This window comes from Bos indicus x Bos taurus, chromosome 18 (genome assembly GCF_003369695.1).
Source record: "Bos indicus x Bos taurus breed Angus x Brahman F1 hybrid chromosome 18, Bos_hybrid_MaternalHap_v2.0, whole genome shotgun sequence".
Taxonomy (NCBI): domain Eukaryota; kingdom Metazoa; phylum Chordata; class Mammalia; order Artiodactyla; family Bovidae; genus Bos; species Bos indicus x Bos taurus.
This window is the reverse complement of record NC_040093.1, coordinates 12414999-12434089: the sequence shown is the minus strand read 5'-3', so window position 1 is coordinate 12434089 and position 19091 is coordinate 12414999. Positions and strand designations below refer to the sequence as shown.

General features: G+C 56.5%; 2 protein-coding genes across 2 annotated transcripts; both read right to left on the bottom strand.

Annotated features, from left to right (window-relative positions):
- Window positions 1-1209: 1209 nt before the first annotated feature.
- Window positions 1210-8513, bottom strand: IRF2BP1 (interferon regulatory factor 2 binding protein 1). The gene has a single exon (XM_027515405.1). The coding sequence runs from the start codon at window positions 8175-8177 to the stop codon at window positions 6423-6425; it is 1755 nt and encodes a 584-aa protein (XP_027371206.1). The 5' UTR covers window positions 8178-8513; the 3' UTR covers window positions 1210-6422.
- A 2677-nt stretch (window positions 8514-11190) lies between these two features.
- MYPOP (Myb related transcription factor, partner of profilin) lies at window positions 11191-18500 on the bottom strand. Its single transcript, XM_027515407.1, has 2 exons — window positions 17941-18500; window positions 11191-12508 (listed from the first exon to the last, which is right to left on the bottom strand). Exons 1-2 carry the CDS (start codon window positions 18437-18439, stop codon window positions 11799-11801), a joined length of 1209 nt encoding a protein of 402 aa, XP_027371208.1. The 5' UTR covers window positions 18440-18500; the 3' UTR covers window positions 11191-11798.
- Between the last annotated feature and the right edge of the window lie 591 nt (window positions 18501-19091).

Sequence of the window (19091 nt, the reverse complement as noted above, 5' to 3'; positions counted from 1 at the left end):
TCTGTGTCTTAATCTCTGTCCTTTGGTTTGTGGGCAGCTCGCACATCCTCTGTGCATCTGTCTCTCGAATGTTCTGCCTTGCTCTCTCTCTCTCTCATCCTCTCCATTCCTCTGAGTCTGTCCCTCCCTCCCTCTCTGAATGCTCCCTCCTTCCCTGGGGGCTCTAAGTCTTCCCCTCTTGGGGTCTGCCTCCCCCCACTCCCTTGGTTCTCCGGCCTCTCTCCTCCTCCTTTGGCCTCCCTCTCCCGGCTCCCTGAGTTTCCGCCTCTACCTGCCACCTCGCGGGCCAGGCCCTCTATTTCTGTCACCGTGCCCGCCCCACCGGCTGCGTGTCACCCCCCGCCCCCTGCCGCGCTGGCTCCCCGTCAGCCGTCCCACCAGCCTCGCTGTCCTGGGCAGGCTGGGGAATTCCTCCCGGTTCCTGGAAAAAACAACTGGTGCCGAGAGAAAGGCCCTCAGTCTCCCCGGGTGCCCGCCCCCCTCCCTCGGGCCTGGGGGTCTCTCCCGGAGTCGGCCGGCCCGAGGCAGGAAGCCCTGCGGTTTCTGGCTTCTCCCAGGCGGCCTCCGGATCTGGCCCCCGCCCCCCGGCCAACAGCCCAAATATTATTCCGCAGGAGGAGTCGGTGGCGGCCGGAGGAGGCCCAGGCTGAAAGAGGCTTTCAGGGCGGCCAGGCCTGGGGCTTCCTGTCCCCAGGCTCAGGCCTCAGGCCGCCCCAGTGGGGACCTCAGGTGGCCGGAGGGGCGGGTGTTGTTGTAGGGTCCTGGGGGGGAGGGTGGGGCCATCCGTCAGGGTGTCTGGTGGCCACTGGCTCGGCCGGCGTGGGCAGGTGTGACCCCCACCCCAGGGACAGCCGGCGGGCGGCCAGCATGGAAAAGTACCACGGTCACACATGGGACGCACGGACAGACATGAAGACGCTGGGGGTCAGGGACGGAGGGACAGCACGGGGACGCGGAGAAGCCTGGGCTGGGACAGACGGACCTGGGCACAGCTTGTGGCTTTGGGTGACGTGGTCCAAGGGAGGAGCCCGTGGGTGGGGAAACAGAGGGCAAGGCAGGGTCCCTGCTGTGAGCAGAGAGCTACCTGCCTCAGAAAATGTGAGACGATGATGGCGAAGAAGAGAAACGAAGAAGAAGATAACAACAGTTACTCAGGCGCACCACGTGTCTGGCATCGTGGAAGCACCTGACAGTTAGTGGAGCCAGTCCTTCCCACCACCCATTTTATTACTGGGAAAACTGAGGCATGAAGAAGTAACTTGTCCAAGGTCACACAGGTGGTGAGTGGGGAGCTAGAACTTGAACCCGGGCCCAGAGCTGGGGCCCTAAATCAGGGCGCTGTTCTAGAGGGGTAAGAGCAGCACAGCGGGGCCCTGGGGTCCCAAGCCCTCCCCCATGCTCAGCCCCGCTCACACCCCGCAACCAGAGGCCGAGGGGGCACCCCAGAAGCCAGCAGTCCGGGAGTCGATGTCAGCGTGTACCTTGGTGTCAGCGTGTCACTGTCATGGCGTCTGCAGGCCTCCGTGTTACTCCGTGATCTGTGTGGTCAGTGTGTGAGCGAGTGCTGCGTGCGCCCGTGTGTCTCGGCGTCAGGGGCTTGTTGCTGGGTTTCCGTGGGTGTTTGTGTCGCGGTGTCTGCATGTGTGTCCCTGTGCTGCCTTCGTCTGCAGTGTGTCTGCCTGTGTTCTCAGTCTCTGTGTTTTGTCGCCGCGTCTCTGAGCTCACTGTGTTTGCCCACTGCTGTGTCCTGGTGCCTGTCACCATGTCTATTACAGCGTGTCTCTGTCACTGGCTTCTGTGGGTCTGTTTATGTCTCGGACGCTCTGGGTCTGCCTATATCTGTCCCTGTGTGTCACTGTGTCTGTCCCCCTATGTGTCACCATCTACCCAGGTGTCCCGTGGGTTTTACTCACCACCCAGGCCACAGGTGGGCGTGTCAGGCCCACTGGTGCCCAGAGCTGCAGCCCAGCCCATCCCACCCTCGCCCTGCCATGGGCCAGGCTGGGCGCCTGTTTGCAATGCCTGCCCCAGGTAAACACCAAGATCCGGAACGCAAGGGCCACCTCCCTCACCTCCGCTCCCTGCCCCTTAGCCTGCCCTGGACTGGGCTGGCCCAGAGCCCCACAGGCGGTGCCCCTAAACTGGAGATGTGCCCTGACCCTTCCCCCACCCACGGTCCCCCACCTTCCCAAGCCCCCAGCCTTGGCCTTTGCCTGCTTGCTTCTCTTTGTCAACCCCTGGCTGTCTGCTGGCCTCTCTGCTTCTTTCTGTCCCTACTTCCTCTCACCTGCATTTCTCTGTGGTTCATTCTCTGGAATGACCTTTGTCTTCATTCTGTCCCATCTACCTTGGACTTTTTCTGTCTTTTCTCAGGGAAATCTGATCTCTCTCCTTTCCTGATCTGTCTCTGATTGAGCCCACCGACTCTCTCTGGCACCTGGTTTTTAACTCGGGGCCACGATCTGCCAGTCTCTTCCTGTTTCTCTCGAACCTTGTAAGTCCCTCTCGAACCTTGTAAGTCCCTCTCACCCGGAACCGCTCAGTCTTGGTCACTGTCTCTGACGCCCCAGACCCCACAGGAGCAAACCTCTGCTCTACCAGGGTCCTTAGGGGGGGACTGTGTGGCCCCTAGCCTTCCACCCCAGCTCACTGGTAGATATATATATATATATATAAAGGTATATGTACATATTATTTATATCTGTACCCAGGGGCAGGAGGGGCAGACACTGGAGCCTTTGTGTAGCCGCTGCCCGCTGCCTGCCTGCCCGCCACTCCTCTCTCTTCGTCCCTGCGCCCGCCCGCCCTTACTCCCCCCGCACAGAAAGGTTCCTGTGGGGCCTGCCAGCTTCCTCTGCCTGAGGTGTGAGTGGGCACGCCACAGGGCAAGGCGGGCAGGGGGGACTGGGGGATTTTTCCAGCTCCTGGGAAGGTTTCCGGGTGGGGAGGCCTCTGGAAGGAATGGGACTTCTCAGCTGGGCTGCCGTCTGTCTGTCTGTGTCTGTCTGTCTGCTGTCCCTGGGCGTCCTGGGTCCTTAACCTGGCTTCTCCCTGGGAGTTTGTCCATCCAGCTAATGTCATTCTGACTCTTTTCTCTGTCAATCTGCCTCTTATTCCCTCCTGCACACACTGTCACTGGGCGTCTATACTAGGCCCTCTGTTGAGCCCTGGACACAGAGCTGAACAGGATGCTGTCCATCTCAGCTGATTCCTTGCTTTTTCGTTTCATCTCTTCTCTCAGGGCTTGAAACCCTCTACTTGTTCCCATTAAAAGAAAATCCAAAGTCCTTCCTGTGGATCACAGGACCCTCCATGTGCCCTTATGATCCTGCTGACCTCAGTTGTATGTCTCTCCCTGTTGCCAGAGCTGCACTGACTGCCTGGCTACTTCTGGAGCGAACCATGCAGGTGCCCACCTCAGGGCCTCTGCACAAGCTATTCTCCCAGAGTGTTCCTGGCTTGCTCCCTCACCTCCTTTAGTTTTTAGTGTCATCTTAGAAAGCCCTGCCTCCCTTTTTAAAATACCAATCTCTGGCGCTTCCCTGGAGGTCCAGTGGTTAGGACTCTGCACCTCCATTACAGGGGGCGTGAGTTCGATCCCTGGTCGGGAGCTGAGATCCACATTTTATGGGTCAGTATCTCCCACCTGAACGTCAGCTGCATGAGAACAGAGATGGCATTCTGTTCCCCGCTGTATCCCCAGCACCTACAGCAGGGCTGGTCACACAGTGGGTGCTGAATAAACATTTCTTGAAGGAAAGAAATCCATTAATCTATCCATCCTTTAAACAGCCAGTGCTGGGCAAGACTGGGGATTCGGTGGGACTGAGACAGCCTTGATTCTGCCTTTATGGGACTTGCAGTGCAGTTCTATTAAGATGTAGAATGCTCAGGGCTGGGATAGGGGAGCAGGAACCCAGAAATAGCACCTAACACAGACTGAGGGTCAAGGAGGGCTTCCTGGAGGACGTGTCAGCAGAGTTAAGACCTGGAAGGTGAGGACTGAGCCAGGTCTTAATATAGGGACCAAGTGACTAACAGACCCAGCCCTGCCCTTCTTATGTATTAACTCTTTAGTTCAAACCTGTACCTTTCCCTGACTTCACAGCCTGCCCCCTCCCTCTCTCCTCTTTATCATCCTCTTTTTGACTCTCTCTTCTCTCTCCTTTCTCTATTGTTGGCATTTCCTCAGTGTATCTCAGCCTCTCTTAACCAGTTGGGATATTTCTCTTTTTTGAATATTTGTCTCTGTTTCTACATCTCCCTCATCTCTGAGGGTCTTTCATTGATCTCTCCTTTTTTCTCTCTGGGTTTCTATCTTCTCTCAATGAGTCAGTCTCTACAGCTCCTTCATCACCTCTGTGGCCTCCATCTTTCCCTCAGTCTCTCTCTGTGTCCCTGTCTCTCTTTCATGAAGCCTCTTCATCCACTCACTGATCCCCAAATCACTCCAGAGCCTCTTGGCTCTGGCCCCACCCTGGCCCTGAATGAAGAGGGGCTGATCCAGCCCCCCACACCCACGCAGTTCAGGCTGTCTGCTCTGTTAATAGTTAACCCAACCTCTATCTAGAATACACACTGGCCAGGCTGGGGGTGACTCCCCTGCCCCCCACCCACCCACCAGCTGTTCTTAAAGGACCAGGTGTCCTCCACAGGTCTTTAGCCTCCTGGGGCATAGTGCCCTGGCGTCTGAAGTCCTCTTAACTCAGGATGGGGGCAGGGGGAGCTACTCAATACTTGGGTCTGCAGAGCTGGGTCAGGGGAGGCCACAAGATTGCCCAGAAGGAGTGCTCAGGCTTGGAGCTCCATCCAGCGTCTCCCTTGCCCCACACTTATCGCCTTGGTGTATTTAATCAGGGGTGGTTTTCCCAGCCCTGCCCAGAGCCCAGGCTGGCAGTGCCAGGGGTGACAGAACACCTGAGACCTGGTGGCTGGGGGGAGGGAGGGGACCCCCCAGACCAAGAACTGAGGGTGCTCCAGCTACGGAGGACCAGGCCCTAGGGTCCCTAATATTTGGGAGCTGGGACTTGCGGGTGGGACACCTGGGTAACCAACATGGGTCTGGACGTTAAGGCCTTCCAGAGTTGGGTGATACAACAGCTGGGTTCCTGACACCTGGGGCAACCTAGGGCCGCACAGCCGTCTGACAGTCACTCCCCATCTCTCTGGCCACCTGCTGGCCTTTGCACCCCGCTTTCCCCCTTCCCGGAATCTCCACGTCAGGGTCGCGCGAGGGGCGGGGGGTGGGGTGGGGAAGGCCGCTGGGGTGGGGGCTGGGCTCTTGGGGCCGCCCCCTCCCCTTAACCCCTGCTTTGCCGCAGCTCGCTCAGGCCCCGCCCCCTGACGCCAGCGAGCAGGAAGTCCTGGTTAATAATCAGCCGGCCGGGACAGGTGCGGGACAAGGCCGCACACATCAGAGGTGACCGCGGGGGGAGTGCCTTCCACCCGGCCAGTCACGGTGTCTCAGGGAGGCCGCCCTTGAGGCTGATCTGAGATGGGCGCGCAGTTCAGGGCACCAGCAGGCGAGCAGCAGTCACCGTCTTCCCAGGGACCCTGTTTAGTGCACTTCAGGAGGTAAATGTCCTCGCGCAGTTCCCCCTAGCAATCTGGCCTAATTTTCTCCCTACCCAGCAAGAACTCACAGCTGGTCGGTCCCTTCTGGGAAGCCTCTTTCCACCCCGCCTCGGGGGCACTGTGTCCTCTACCTTCCGGGGATGGGCCAGACGGGAAACCTAATTCCCGAGCTTGGCTGTGGCTACCATGCAAGAGCCATCCCCTTCCCCCGCCCCGCTCCCCGCGTAAGCCTTAGTTCTGGCATCTGGAAAACGGGCTGATGACTAGAAGGCTCGGCCAGCCTTTGTGAAAACAGCCGGTGAGCCCACCTGAGTGAAGGGCGCCACCTGGAGGCTACAACGCGACGTCCTCTCCCTTGCAGGTTCAGTTTAGTCCCAAAGGGGGCGCAGCATCGCACACAACTAAGGGACCAAGAAGGAAAAAACCCATCTTTCGGTTTATTGAAGGAGGAAAAGGGGGTAAGATGGGGGGGGGGGGGGGGGGGGGGGGGGCAATAAAATGCTTTTGCTTCATTTATAAAGAGCGAGATTTCAGGAGGCCCCTTCTCAAGGAGGAGGGGCCCACCTCTCCCTCAACTACAAGCAGCAGCAAAGCCAAGCCAAGGAGGGGAGAGGGAAACCAGAGGGGTCAGGGGACCCCAAACACCCCCTCGGACAGAAGCTTTCTCCCCCCACCCTCAATGCATCTACCCCAGGGGACCCATCTGGGATAAGGAAGTGGGTATGTACACAGGTGAGGGAGGCACAGGCCTGGGTAGGGGAGGGAATAATTTATCCGCAGCAGCGGTGGGTGGCAAGGGGTGGAGGGGGGCGGGGGTGGATGGGCAGTAGACTGGTGGCAGTGGTGGCCTAGGGGTCCCGTTCTTTCTTAACCTTGATGTCTCCAGCAAGGATGGTGGCGATCTCTCCCTGCATGAAGGCCCAGGGGACAGAGGAGCCCACTAGCGGGCACTTGTCTCCGCTGGGGCAGTAAACCTCTCCAGCAGGGCCCTGAGCCTTGATGAATTCGCGGGAGCAGGGAAAACAAAACTTATGTCCGGGCACTGAGGGGCACTGGACGAAGTGGGTGTCTTCCAGACGTTCCCGGCAGAGAGTGCAGCACAGGGGGGCCCCAGGGGTCGCCCCGGCGCCACTACCACCCCCGCTAACAGCTTCCGCCCCTGCTGTGGGGCTCACTTCTGCCTCACCGTTGCGGGCCACTAGACGATGCTGGGCTGGAGGCGGGGCCGTGGAGGAGGCGGCGGGGCTGGCACCCCCGGCGCGCACAGGGCCCCCACTCCCGGCAGGGTCCTTGGGGGAGTGGCCCAGGGCCTCGGCCACGTTCTTCAGGGCAGCAATGGGGGAGGGCACACCAGGGGTATCAGCGGAGAATGGGCCACCGGGTGCCACCCAGTGTCGCTGCTGCTGCTCCTCTGTGGTCATCTTCCCAGCTGCCTCGCCCTCAGGCTCAGGGGAGGCCTTGCGACGGCGTGGAGTGGGAGCCAGATTCCGGGATGGGGCTCGTGGGGGAGGGCCGCAGAGGGCTGCAGGGGCCGGCTCTGGATACTGCTGGGGCAGGGCCTCCGCGGGAGCTGGCTCGCGGAAGCTGCGGACCCCATCCGTTAGCAGCTCCCCCAGCTGGCGCCATTCCCCAGAGCCGTGCCGGCGTTCATATTCGAGGTACTTGAAGCCTGATGAGGCCAGCGCCTTGCCCGGCTCGCGCAGAGCATCATGAAACATCTGGCGAGCGACGGCCAGGACTCCCGCGTACACGTTGCCAGAACCACAGGGGTATTCGGTGAAGAGCTTCAGCTCGAACTCGTATCCTGGCGGGCGGGCAGTAGCATCGAAGGCGAACACACGTCCCACCAGCCCATGATCCTTCTTGAAACGGACATTGAAAGGGGCGCAGGCGGACAGCGCCAGCAGTTGTTCCCGGACGGCTTTGGGGCGCCCGTGCCATTCCTCTGCCCGGCCCCTCATGGCCTCGTTCAGTTCTGCAAGACAGTCCGCATTCCTCTGTTGCTTCTCCTTCTCGAAATCGGAGCCGAAAGCTGGACGGGCAGGACTCAAGCCGGGTGCCAGCGTCAGGCCTCGGCTTCCCAGGCCAGACACTGCAGCTGCTAGCAGCCCGGGGGGCACCAAGCCGGGCATGGAGCCAAGCAGGGCCCTTCGCGCCCCCTCCGCCACAGCCTCTTCACGGCCCAGCCCATTGGCCAGGCGGGACCCCAGGGTGTACTCCAGGGCGGGCGAGGGCAGGGGGAGGCGGCCCGACGATGTGGCCCTGTCATAGCGGTCCTGGCCGGAGACAGCGCCGCCTGTCCCCGACGGCTGGGGCTGGGCCTGTGGAGGCGGCAACTGAGGGCCCTGTGCGGCGGCGGCAGCCAGGTCCTTAGTGGCCGGGTGCTTGAGGGCCGGGGGCCCAGGCGAACGGCCCTCGGGGAGCACGTGGCTGCGCTTGAGCTGGCGGGCGGCATCAATGAGCAGCTCGATGCGATCCGCACCCTCGAAGTTCACGCATCCGCGGCACACGGCTTCACTGAAGTCCCACACCATGGCCCACGGCATCTTGGGCAGGTCGCACAGGTAGCACCACTGGCGGCGGGACGCCTGCACGGACGCCATAGCCCCCGCACGCGCCCGTTCGGGCTCTCGCCTTCCACCCGCCGCCGCCGCCGTTCGATCCGCGCCGCCGCCGTTTGATTCGCGTCCCCGGGACCGCGCGAGCCACGGCCAGGCCTTTCGCTCGGCCTCCCCGCGGATCCAGGCCCGGCCCCCCTTCCCCGCCCCCTGGGCCCTAAGCCTTTTTCCTCACTCCCGCCTCCTCGAAAAGACTGGCAGAGGCACGTCGGCGCCCCCGCCGGGTCCAGGCTCCGGGCCGCGGCGCACAGCTCGGGCCCCGCGATGGGCCGCGGGCGCCGCCGCCTCGGGCTCCCGCCTCTCCCGCCGCCGCCGCCGCCGCCTCTTTCTGCCCCAGAGGCCGCTTCGCAGGGAAAGTTACATAACGCACCGGCAAAGCCTTCTGGGAAACGTAGTCCCGCCGGGGCCTGTTCTTAAAGGGGACCGCAGGCTGCAGGAGGGTTGGGGCTCGCCACCTCTCCGTGGCGCAACCGTGATTACTCCTCGCCGCGGGGCAGGGAGTTTGGTCGCTCCAAGCAGCTGGAGACAAAGGTTGGGGGCGGGGATGTGATACGAGTAGTGAGAGCCACTGGGGATTCAGAAATTTCGGGAAGTGGACAGGCATCCGGTTTCTTACTCCGACTTGCTGTGCAACTTCAGGCAAGTCTTGCCTTCTCTGAGATTCAGTTCCCCGCCCTTCAAAAGGTGGGCCGGCTACCAGTTACTGAAGGCAGTAGCTCTTGGGACGGGGGCGGAGGGGCCTTAACTGGAAGGTCAGGGTAGGGGGGGACAGAAAGCTGGCGACTCAAGTGTTGGGTAGGGCTGTCCACTTGGCACTTCGTCTTGCCCGTATCTTGGATATCAGACTCTTAACTGGGACAAGCGAAAGCCGGAGAGGAGAGGACTGAAGGTCTCCGCGTCAGTTGCTTTATCTGCCAAAGGGAGTGGTCGAACGCCCCTAACTGTTCCAGTTCCGCCGGCGCGCTCTGGTCTCCAAAGGGTTACACTGTCAGTTTCTGCGCACCCCGCCGAACTTCACTACAATTCCCGAAATGCTCCGCGGGGTGGACAAACCGACGCACTTCCGCCGCCTGAGAGGTTGATCGAGGCCTTCACGATTCCCGCTGTCTGTCCACAACCCACCCCCCCACCTCAATTTCTGGGGTTTCTGAGCGCCGGGTTGAGAGGAGCTCTCGACCTCTACGGCTCACTAATTTGGAAGGAGAAAATGAGGCCAGATAGCAAGAGTTGGATGTGGGGCATAGTTTCTGGGGAGCGCGAGAACCAGACCTCGTTTTTCCAACCTTGAGTGCTTACTACCTGATAGGCAAAAGCAGGCTTTTGGGACCCTCGTGCTTCCCGGCGAAGGAACGCTGCAGGGCATGCTTGGAGAAGGGGCGTGTGGAGGAGAGACAGGTTTCCAGATTCTAACCTACATCAGCCTCTTTTCTCTAGGCCTGGGTCTGTTGTTGTTCAGTCGCTAAGCCTTGTTTGATTCTTTGGCTACCTCATGGATTGTAGGCCGCCAGGCTACTCGAAGTAGGCACGAAGACTGGAGTGGGTTGCCATTTCCTTCTCTAGGGAACCTTCCTGACCCAGACAGGCATCGAACCTACATCTCCTTCATTGGCAGGCAGATTTCTTTACCACTGAGCCATCAGGGAAGCCACCGGGTCTCTGTTGTGCTCCAAGTATCTTAATGACTTGCCAGGGTTGCATTCATTAGCAGTTTTCAAACTAATCAGGGAGTGCCTGCTTCCCCTCCCCTTCATCCCGTTGCAGCCACAGCAGGTCTGTTTCTGTTACCCAAACTTCAGTCTCAGCTGCACAATTTTGTTTACCACTGTTATCATTAACATTTTTCTTGAAGTAAACTCCTATGAAAAAAGGCTATTTACTTCTGCCTTATCCTAAGCAGTATGTGCATAATTACAGGTTTCAAGTACTAGGTTCATTTTTACAAAATAAAACTACATGCATATAGAGCCATTAAAAAGGCCATCTATGTATCATGTAAAATCATATTTGGGTTATTCTTTACTAAATATTAAAGAGAGTAGGATTCAAGAGTTCCAGCCAGACCGGTGAACTGCATTGGGCCCTGACAAATTTAGGGCAAGCCTCTAAACCTTCTCAGGAGAAAATGGAGACTCCTACTTTTCATTGGGTACCTTCAGGTTAAAATGCACATTCATATTAATGCTGAACATGGAGCCTGGCATAAGTTGTTTTTAAGCTTCTTGTTACTTCAAAGACAACCTGTGATGGGCAATGCTGAGGACACTGAGTCAGATAGCTCAGGCCTTGCCCTGACAAGGCTCACCTGGAGGCAGACATTCAATTTAAATGTACTCAAATGATTATTTAACTCCCTTTCTTTTATAACTGCTGGGGGAAGAAAGGAGGTGTCAGGAAAGGCTTTCCTTGAGGGGGTAATATTTGAGCTGTGACCTGAAGGATGAATAGGATGTAGTTGTAGCCGGTAAAGACAGCTAAATCTTTATGCCCACATTACAGATGAGGACAATAAAGGCCTGTAGTTACACAGCTGGCTGGGCAGCAGCAGGGCTTGAACCAGGTCTGAGTCCAGGGTGATGGCTATTACCTACTTAGCTACCAGGTTCTGCAGCCAGTCTGGGAGTAGAAAAGAGAACCAGCTCCTCGACTTCATTAAACTATAGGGGAAGCAGGCTTTAAATAGATAAAGGTATGTGTTCATTTAGGGACCACAGGATGCTGAGGGAAAATCTAAGCAGCAGACCCATCCTAGCCCAGAAAAAGGAATCCAAGATGTCCTCCTAGAGGTCACATTTAGCAGGGGGTGTCTGAAGGATGAAAAAATAGGGTAAGATTTCAACACAGGACTTGATGACTTTAAGGAAAAAAAAAAAAAGTCCAGAAAACTACCAGCCTCCAGCTTCAAGGGGGTGTCACCTGCCCACAGAAAGATGGGGCTGGTATGCTGCTGCTTGTATAGGTGGTGCAATTCCAGGCCTGTCTCAGGCAGAGCCCCAAGTAATTGTATTAAAAAATAAGTTTATTGATATCTAGTCACCACTGCGGAGAACAGAGCGGGTTAAGCTCTGGAGGTCAGAGACCTGCAGTGGGAGGCAGAAGGCTCAACCTCCATCTCCCCAGTGAGAACTCCACCCCCTCCTCCCTAGGGTATAAACTGCAGTCTCCTCTTCATCCTGATTTGTCTTGCAGCCCCCACCCCCTCCAAAGTCTGGGTTGGGGAGGTGGGTCAGTTCTCTTCAAGTCAAGGCCAGGAGTTGTTAGGGGCGGGGGGCGGGGGTGTGGGGTAGTGCAGGTTTCCCTCCGCAACCCACCATATTATTATGTTATATAATAAATAACATAAAATCCATGGCTTAGAAGTCGGGGTTGGGGGAAGCAGCCAGGCAGACAGCGCTGTACTGGAGAAAGGGCTGGGGGGCCCATCCAGGAGGCCTCCCTGCCATAGAATCAGGCACTAACTAGTACAGGGGTGGGGTGCTCGTGCCCCTGCAGCAGGGAGCCGGGGTGCAGCTGGGAAGGGAAGGTGCATTGCCCTCCTCCACAGGGCTAAGGTTGGGGAGGAGGTGCAGGCAAAAGGTGCGTAGACAAGCTCAAACCCCATGGCAGATTTCAGGGAGATTTCCATCGCCCCCGCCTCTTCCGTGTAGGGAAACTTTTCCTCCTTTTGTGTGGGGGGGAGTCATGGGGTGGGAGAGGGGCAGGGGGCGGCCGGGGGGCCCCCTCCTCGCTCCTCGGGGCAATGATCACCCCCCTGGCTGCCACCACCGCCCCATCCACCACGGCCGTCACCACAGACACCGGCTCTGGGGTGACCTCCACCTTAGGGGAGGGTGGGGGCAAGATGGGCCTGGGGGGTGGGGGCGGGGGCGGGGGCAGAGGTGGGGGCAGTGGGTCAGCGGGGGTTCCTGGCAGAAGGGGCAGCAGGGCACTGAGGGCCTCGCTCAGTTTGGCCAGTCCCTGGCGCAGGGTGCCCGCCAGCTCCCGGATGGCATTGGCAGTCTCCTGCTGAGCCCGCAGGAAGTCCAGGGAGGGGTCTGGGGCCGAGGGCGGAGGCAGCGGAGGGGGTGGGGGGCTGGGGGGCGAGAGTGCCACTTGGGCTTGCTGCGGTGGCTGGGGGGGTGGGGGTGGTGGCGGCGGTGGTGGAGGGGCTGGGGGCGGTGGAGACAAGGCCAGGCGGGGCAACTGGACGGTCTGCAGGGCTGGAGGGGGCGAGGACTCACGCTCCTTGGGTGGCTGGCAGCCCCCTTCCTGGGGATTGCAGGAGGCTCTGGCCCAAGGCTCTGGGCTGCTGGAGCCCCCTTTGCTGTGGGCTGGTGTGTCTGTGGAGAGAGAGATGTAGGTAAGATGGGCGGGACCTGTAACGCTGTCATGATTTCCCCTTTCCACCTCCCACCCAGCCTGGCCCCAAAGTCAGCTTTTGAAAACCTAAGTTGGATCATGCCTTGGAGCAGAAGCCCCATGACCCAGGGGGGAGAAACAATATATTTAACAATAACCTGGTGGCCGATACCAGCCTTAATGACTCAACAGGAGACCTCCAAGACTCAGTTTCCATTAAGGCTGGCATCGGCCACCAGGTTATTGTTAAATACAGTGTTTCTCCCCCCTGGGTCATTCAGAGTAAGAACCAACATTCTAGAAGGCTCTGAGCTATCCAGACAGAACCATCTCTGGCCACATCCCTGGATCCTGGGGAGAAGGGAGTGGGTAGGAGGGCCTGGAAGAAAGGAGAGGTGGCTGGAGCAGGAGAGGGGGACTTCTGGAGGAATAGGGGGTCTCTCCAACCAGGATGGCAGGATGGCAGTCTTAACTCTGGCCTGTGCCAGGTCAGCTGCAAGCCTGCGGGGCTTCCTCCACCTCTTCCCACCTGGGATGTCATTCACGCTCGTGGACATAAGAGTCTGCATGCACAGGCTCCCAGATTTCCCGAACCTCTCTCTCCAGCTGTGTACTCGCATATCCCCTCCAATAATCTCATCCAATAATGTCTCCAACTCACTTGCCGGATCTGAGCTCCTGGTTCTCCCCTATACCTGCTCCTCCCTCAGCCACCCCCATCTCAGATGATGGCAGCTCCATCCTTCTAGCTGCTTGGGACGAAGTCAAAAGGTCACTCTTTCTCTTTCCCAAGACACCACTCGTGTACAAATAACCATTTGTTCAACATCTGTCTAGCTCCATGATGCCCATCCTGGTCCAACTGCCATCATCTCCTGACCTGGGACTATTCACTGGGCTCCCAGCCCCACCTCCACCCCTGAAGAGTCTGTTTCTCTACCAGAAGCCCTCAAGGGTCCAACTAAAATACAGGACAGTTATGCTACAGGAAAGTAGCTACTCACAAAGGACCTCATTATCATTCATTGACATGGAATGTCCAAAATGGACAATCTTATAGACACAGAAAGTGGATTAGTGGTTGCCCAGGGCTGGGCAGAGATGGAGGGACATAGCGGGGTTGATGGCTAAGAGGTATAGGGTTCCTTTTTGGAGTGATGAAAGTTTCTAAAATGGACTGTAGGGATGGTTGTGCAAGTCTGTGAATATACTAAAAGCCCCTGAATTGTACACTTATTAAATCAGTGGGTTTATGGTCTGAAAATTCTCCCTCAATAAAGGTACAAGTGAGATCTGTCTTTTGTCTGCTCAAAACCCTCCTGTGGCTATTTTTCACAGTAAAAGCAAAGTTCTTAGGTCCCCACAATCTGCCTCCGTTGCCTCCCTAACCTCACGTCTCACTCCTTCTCTCTCTCGTTCATTTGGTTCCAGCCACATTGACCTCCGTGTAGGTCCTCATACACTTTTTGTTTGTTTGTTTAAATTTTGGCCACACTGGGTGGCATGTGGGATCTTAGTATCCCAACTAGGGATCAAACCCGTGCTCCCTGCAGTGGAAGTGTGGAGTCCCAACTGCTGGACCGCCAGCTAAGTCCCAGATCCTTATACACTGTAGACCCACTCCTGCCCCAGGGCCTTTGCACTTGCTTCTCAGTCAGCCTGGAAAAGATCTTTCCCCAGTCACCTGCCAGGCTCCCTCCCTCACCTCCTTAGGCTTCTGCTCAAACTTGGTCTTCTTGGGAAGAACATCACAACCCTCTGTCTGAAGCAGCTCTGTCCTTTTCTCTCTCCTAACCCTCCCTGATTTGTTTTATAGCACTTATCTCCACCTGGCATGGGATCGCTCTGTGTTTGTGGTCTGTCTCCTCCTCCTTATGTCAGCTCCATCAGGCAGGGCTTTGTTTTGTTCACTGCTGTTTACCCAGCGCCTAGAACAATGTCCAGCACAAAATTTTGTCTTTAATGAGAAAAGTACCGGGGCTTCCTAGGAGTCAGCACTGACTGGGCACCAGGCCCCAAGTCCTGGTAGCAACCCTCCCACAGCTCCCAGCACCCAAGGGGGACAGTCCAAGACTTGCTCTAGGGCTATAAGGTCTCAGCTTTTGCCCCTTTCTATTCCTCTTCTTTGCCTCAACCCCAGTGTACATACTGTTCCCTCCACCAGGATCACCACCCCCTCCATCCTCTTAGGTCAGGCAGCCTGGACAGGTGGGAGAGGCTGGCAGAGCACCAATAACCAGAGCTAAAGGTGGTTGGACATCTTCCTGGCCAGCCCTGAGTAAAGTGGCTAAGTTCTCCTCTTATGTTATTTCACTGAGTCCTTCCAGCCAGTCACTGGGGTAGGTGCTATCATTATTAGCCCATTTTACAGATGAGCTGACTTGAGGCCCAGAGAGGTGTCACAGAGCTGGGAAAAGAGGGCTTTGAACCTAGGTAGGTTTCAGAGCCTATGCTTTTAACCATTCCTTGGGCCGGCGCTACGGGATCCATGATGGCAAGTCTTCTTCATAAAGCACATGGGAATTGCAGCCACTTGGAAATAATATATGACTTTTTTAGTCTAGTAAAGGAAGAGCTTCCTAGACTTTTCTAGTCTAGAAAGATCCCCTGGAGGAGGGCATGGCAACCCACTCACTATTCTTGGCTGGAGAAGCCCATGGACAGAGGAGCCTGGCAGGTTACAGTCCATAGGGTCACACAGAGTCAGACACGACTGAAGTGACTGAGCACAAGCACAAAAATAACAGAAAGGGGCCCAGCCTTCACGCTCACAGGGGTTATGGGAGGACCACTAGGAGAGTTAAAAATCAGAGTTATTTGCAACCTTTGGGCCTCAGTTTCCCCACCTGTAAATGGATGCCTGTGAACACAGGACCAAGTAATCCTATAACAGAACATCTCCCCAAGGGTGGTTACAGATGTTAAGTGAATCACCATGGGTACATGGCGTAGGCCAGTGCCTGGCACAGTTAAGGTCTCAATGTTGTTACTGTTACTGCTCTTCCATTCAAATATTAGGTCACAAGATAAACGATCCTTATCTGACCTTCCAGTGTCAGAAAAGATTCCTCAGGCTGCCCCAGGCCCTGCTCCTGTCCTTTAGTCAGAGCAGTTCCTCTTTTCAGAGTTTCACACAGTGGGTAATCTCTGTGTGAGATTCTAATCAAGGATACTTTAGGCACATACCTGCCTCAGGGCCTTTGCACCTGCTGTTCCCTCCAGCTGGAGTACTCTTCCTCCAGATAGCCACTTGGTCCAGTCTCTATTCAGGTCTCTGCTCAAATTTCACCTCCAGAGAAGCCCTTCCTGACTCCTGTCTACAGCAGCCACCCCCCTCCCATTACTCACTATCCTCCTAACATGCTTTGTTTTGCCTCTTTTACCACTTCTTCGTGTAATCTGAGGGTTTGCTTTGAGGGTTACTTGTCTGTGGTTTGTCTACTATAGCTAGAATGTCAGTTTCATATGGAAAGGAAAATTGTCTTTTTCTCCCTAGTGTTCGCAGCACCTACCATGGTGCCTGTTGAATGAATGAATGAATGGAGGGGTTGCACAGCTTTTGACGTAATAAGTTTGCCATCTTTGTGCTGGTTCAATGGGGCCATTTCATAGAAACACTGACGTTTGCTTCATACTGAGGACGAGGGTCCCAAGTGATGGTGTCTTTCTCCTGCTTAAGACACTGTCTGCCTCCCAGATGCCGTCAAGATAAAATCCAAAGTCCTGACCTTTATGTACAAACCATGTGTGATCCAGTTCCTGCACACTCATTAACTCTCAGTCAATATTAATTGTCATTTTGTGTGTTGTTGTTGTGGGCTTCCCAGGTGGCTCAGCAGTAAAGAATCTGCCTGCAATGCAGGAGCCATGGGTTTGATCCCTGGGTCAGGAAGATTCCCTGGAGAAGGAAATGGCAACCCACTCCAGTGTTCTTGCCTGGGAAATCTCATGGACAGAGGAGCCTGGCAGGCTATAGTCCATGGAGTTGCCAAAGAGTTGGACTTGAATTAGCAACAAAGAAAAAAAAAACAATATGCATAAACAACATGTGTGTGTGTATATATATATATATATACACACACACACACGGTATATATTATATCAGGCCGTCTAGTCCAGTGCATAAGTTAAGTTCACGGACTTAACTTGAGTTGGACACAACCTGTATTCAAGTTCTTACTGCTTACTTGCTGTCTGATCTTGGGTGAGTGAATGCACCTCTTGAAATTATAATACATGATCCTGAGATGCCTTGTTGGATCACACGTCCCCTCTTTCTCTAAACCCTTCAGTGGCTCCCCACAGTACTTAAGATAAAACTGAACTCCTTATTTCAGCTTAAAAGAACTGCATGGTTTGACCTTTGCTGACTTCTCTGGCCTCATCTCAAAAATATGTTCTTTCTTCCTTCCTCTCCTCTCAGAAGGCAACATCTCTGTTTCCTAAAGTGGCCAAACTCTCTTGCCTCCAAACTATTGTACATGCTCTTCCTTCTTCTGGAACACTTTTCCAGCTCTTCTTCATTCTCACTCTGTATCGCAAGTCTGATGCCTCCTACTCCGGGAAGCCCTCCCTGACTGCCCAGGCTGGATCAGGTGCCCCCATTAGAACTCCCACCACCCAGCCCTGCCTGCTCTGAGTCATCACGGTCTATGCATGGATCTGTCTCCCCCACTGAACTGTGAGTCCAGAAGGGCAGACCCGAGGATGTCTCAGTCACACCTCTGTCCCCAACCCTTGGGGGCAGTTGCCTGGGGAATAGCTGTAGAAGAAATAATTATCCAGAGTCAAGGCTGCATGGGAAGTTTTGTACTCCACTCTCCTGGGTTCCTCTACTCTGGGCATGACCTTGGGAAAATTAGCAAACCTCCCTGAGTTTTTGATTTACAAAATGGTAAAACAGTTCCTACTTAACAGTGTTGGTAATTGTATCAGGAACTAACAAGGAGGCAATGTGCTAAGCAATTTACACATATTAGCCCATTTAATTTGCCCAGCAGCCCTGTGAGGTGGGGACAATCTTTTATTCCCATTTCACAGATGCAGAAACTGATGAGCAGTAACTTATCCCAAATGACACGGCTGAGTGGCGAAGTAGTAAGTGGAGCCCAAACTGTCTGCCTCCGGAGTCACTCCCTACACTACAATTATAGTGAAAATCGTGGGCGAGCTGATGATCCCAGCTGTGGATTTCTGGAGCCAGATCTCCTAGGTCTGGGTTCCATTCTTGTCTCTGACAGTCGCTACACCTTTCTGAACCTCAGTCTCTACAGGTGTAAAATGGGGATTATAGCAGCATGCCCTTTACATGGTTGTAGTGAGGATCTGAAGCGCCATAGAAAGGGCTCGGAACAGCGCCAGACACAAAGTAGAATTTGGTTGCTTTTGCTAAGGTGATGCTGAAGGAACTCACCCGCGCGTCGATCCTCCCTGCGATCCTCAGACAGCACATAGCGTTGGGCGCAGGCACTCGGGGCTGGCGGCTGTGAGGAGGCAGCCGCGGGGGGCTGTTCGGCCCCCGCACTAGCTCCTGATCCCGCCACACCCGGTCCCAGGATGGCAAAAATGGTCTCCTCCTCAGCGGAGAAAGCGTCCTCGGCGGCAGGCCCGGCGCCCTGCGTGGAGTGCGGCACGCGGGCCAGCTTCTCTTTGGTGCGGCGCTTGAAGTCGTTCCAGCGCTTCTGCACCTCCTGGCCCGTGCGCTTCCAGCTGGTGATGCCGTTGATCTTGGCGGCGATGCCGTCCCACACTCGCCGCCGCTCGGCCACGCTCACCCGACGGCTCTGAGCGCCGTAGAGCTGCGGGTAGTGGGCGCGCACCTCGCGGATCAGGATCTGGTTCTCTTCGAACGAGAAGCGCGGCTTGCGCAGCCGGGTGGTCTCTTCCGCTTCGCCCGCCGCCGCCGAGGCCATGGCGCCCCCCGACGCCGCCGTCCGGCCGCCTGGCGCATGGGGGGCGCCGGCGCTGCGGGCACAGGGCGCATGGGGCTGGCAAGGGGTTCAGCGGCCCCGCGCCTCCCGCCCCACCCCTGCCGCCCCGACACCGGCTCCCGGGTCCCTGGGGACAGGGTTGGGGGCGGAGGGCAGACGGAGGAGACGGGCCGCGGGGGGCCGTCAGAGTGCCTAAGAATAGATGACACCGACTGAGCGCTCGTCTCGTGCCAGGCGCGGCGCAAAGTGCCAGGCCAGGGAGTTGATGAAAATGGGGGGAGGGTCTGGAGGAGTGGAGGGAAATGAGGAAGAGCGGAAGAAGAGGGGGTGTCTGCGGCAGTTAGAGGAGAACTGGGTACATAGAAGAGTGGGAAATGCAAGGAGAATGGGAGTGTCTCGGAGGTCGATGAAACACGAGAGTGATGGGGATTAGAAGATCCTCAAAAGGAGATGCAGCAAGAAGGGGGAGAACTGGATCAGTGGAGCGCTCTGGGGGTTCGGGGGCAATCGGACGTCTGCAAGACCAGTAATAGAAGTGGTCCTTAGAAGGGCAGTCCAGAAATAATAGTGAGTTGGGGGCTCCTAAAACAGTGGAGGAGCCGGGAATATAAACTCTTAGGGATTAGGGTCTGCG

Bases quoted from the DNA above. Each gene is read 5' to 3' on its own strand.
- MYPOP (XM_027515407.1), bottom strand. From the start codon at position 18,439: ATGGCCTCGGCGGCGGCGGGCGAAGCGGAAGAGACCACCCGGCTGCGC. The intron at 12,509-17,940 runs GTGAGTTCCTTC...CTCTCTCCACAG, and splicing joins CAGGGAGGATCGACGCGCGG to ACACACCAGCCCACAGCAAA.
- IRF2BP1 (XM_027515405.1), bottom strand. From the start codon at position 8,177: ATGGCGTCCGTGCAGGCGTCCCGCCGCCAGTGGTGCTACCTGTGCGAC.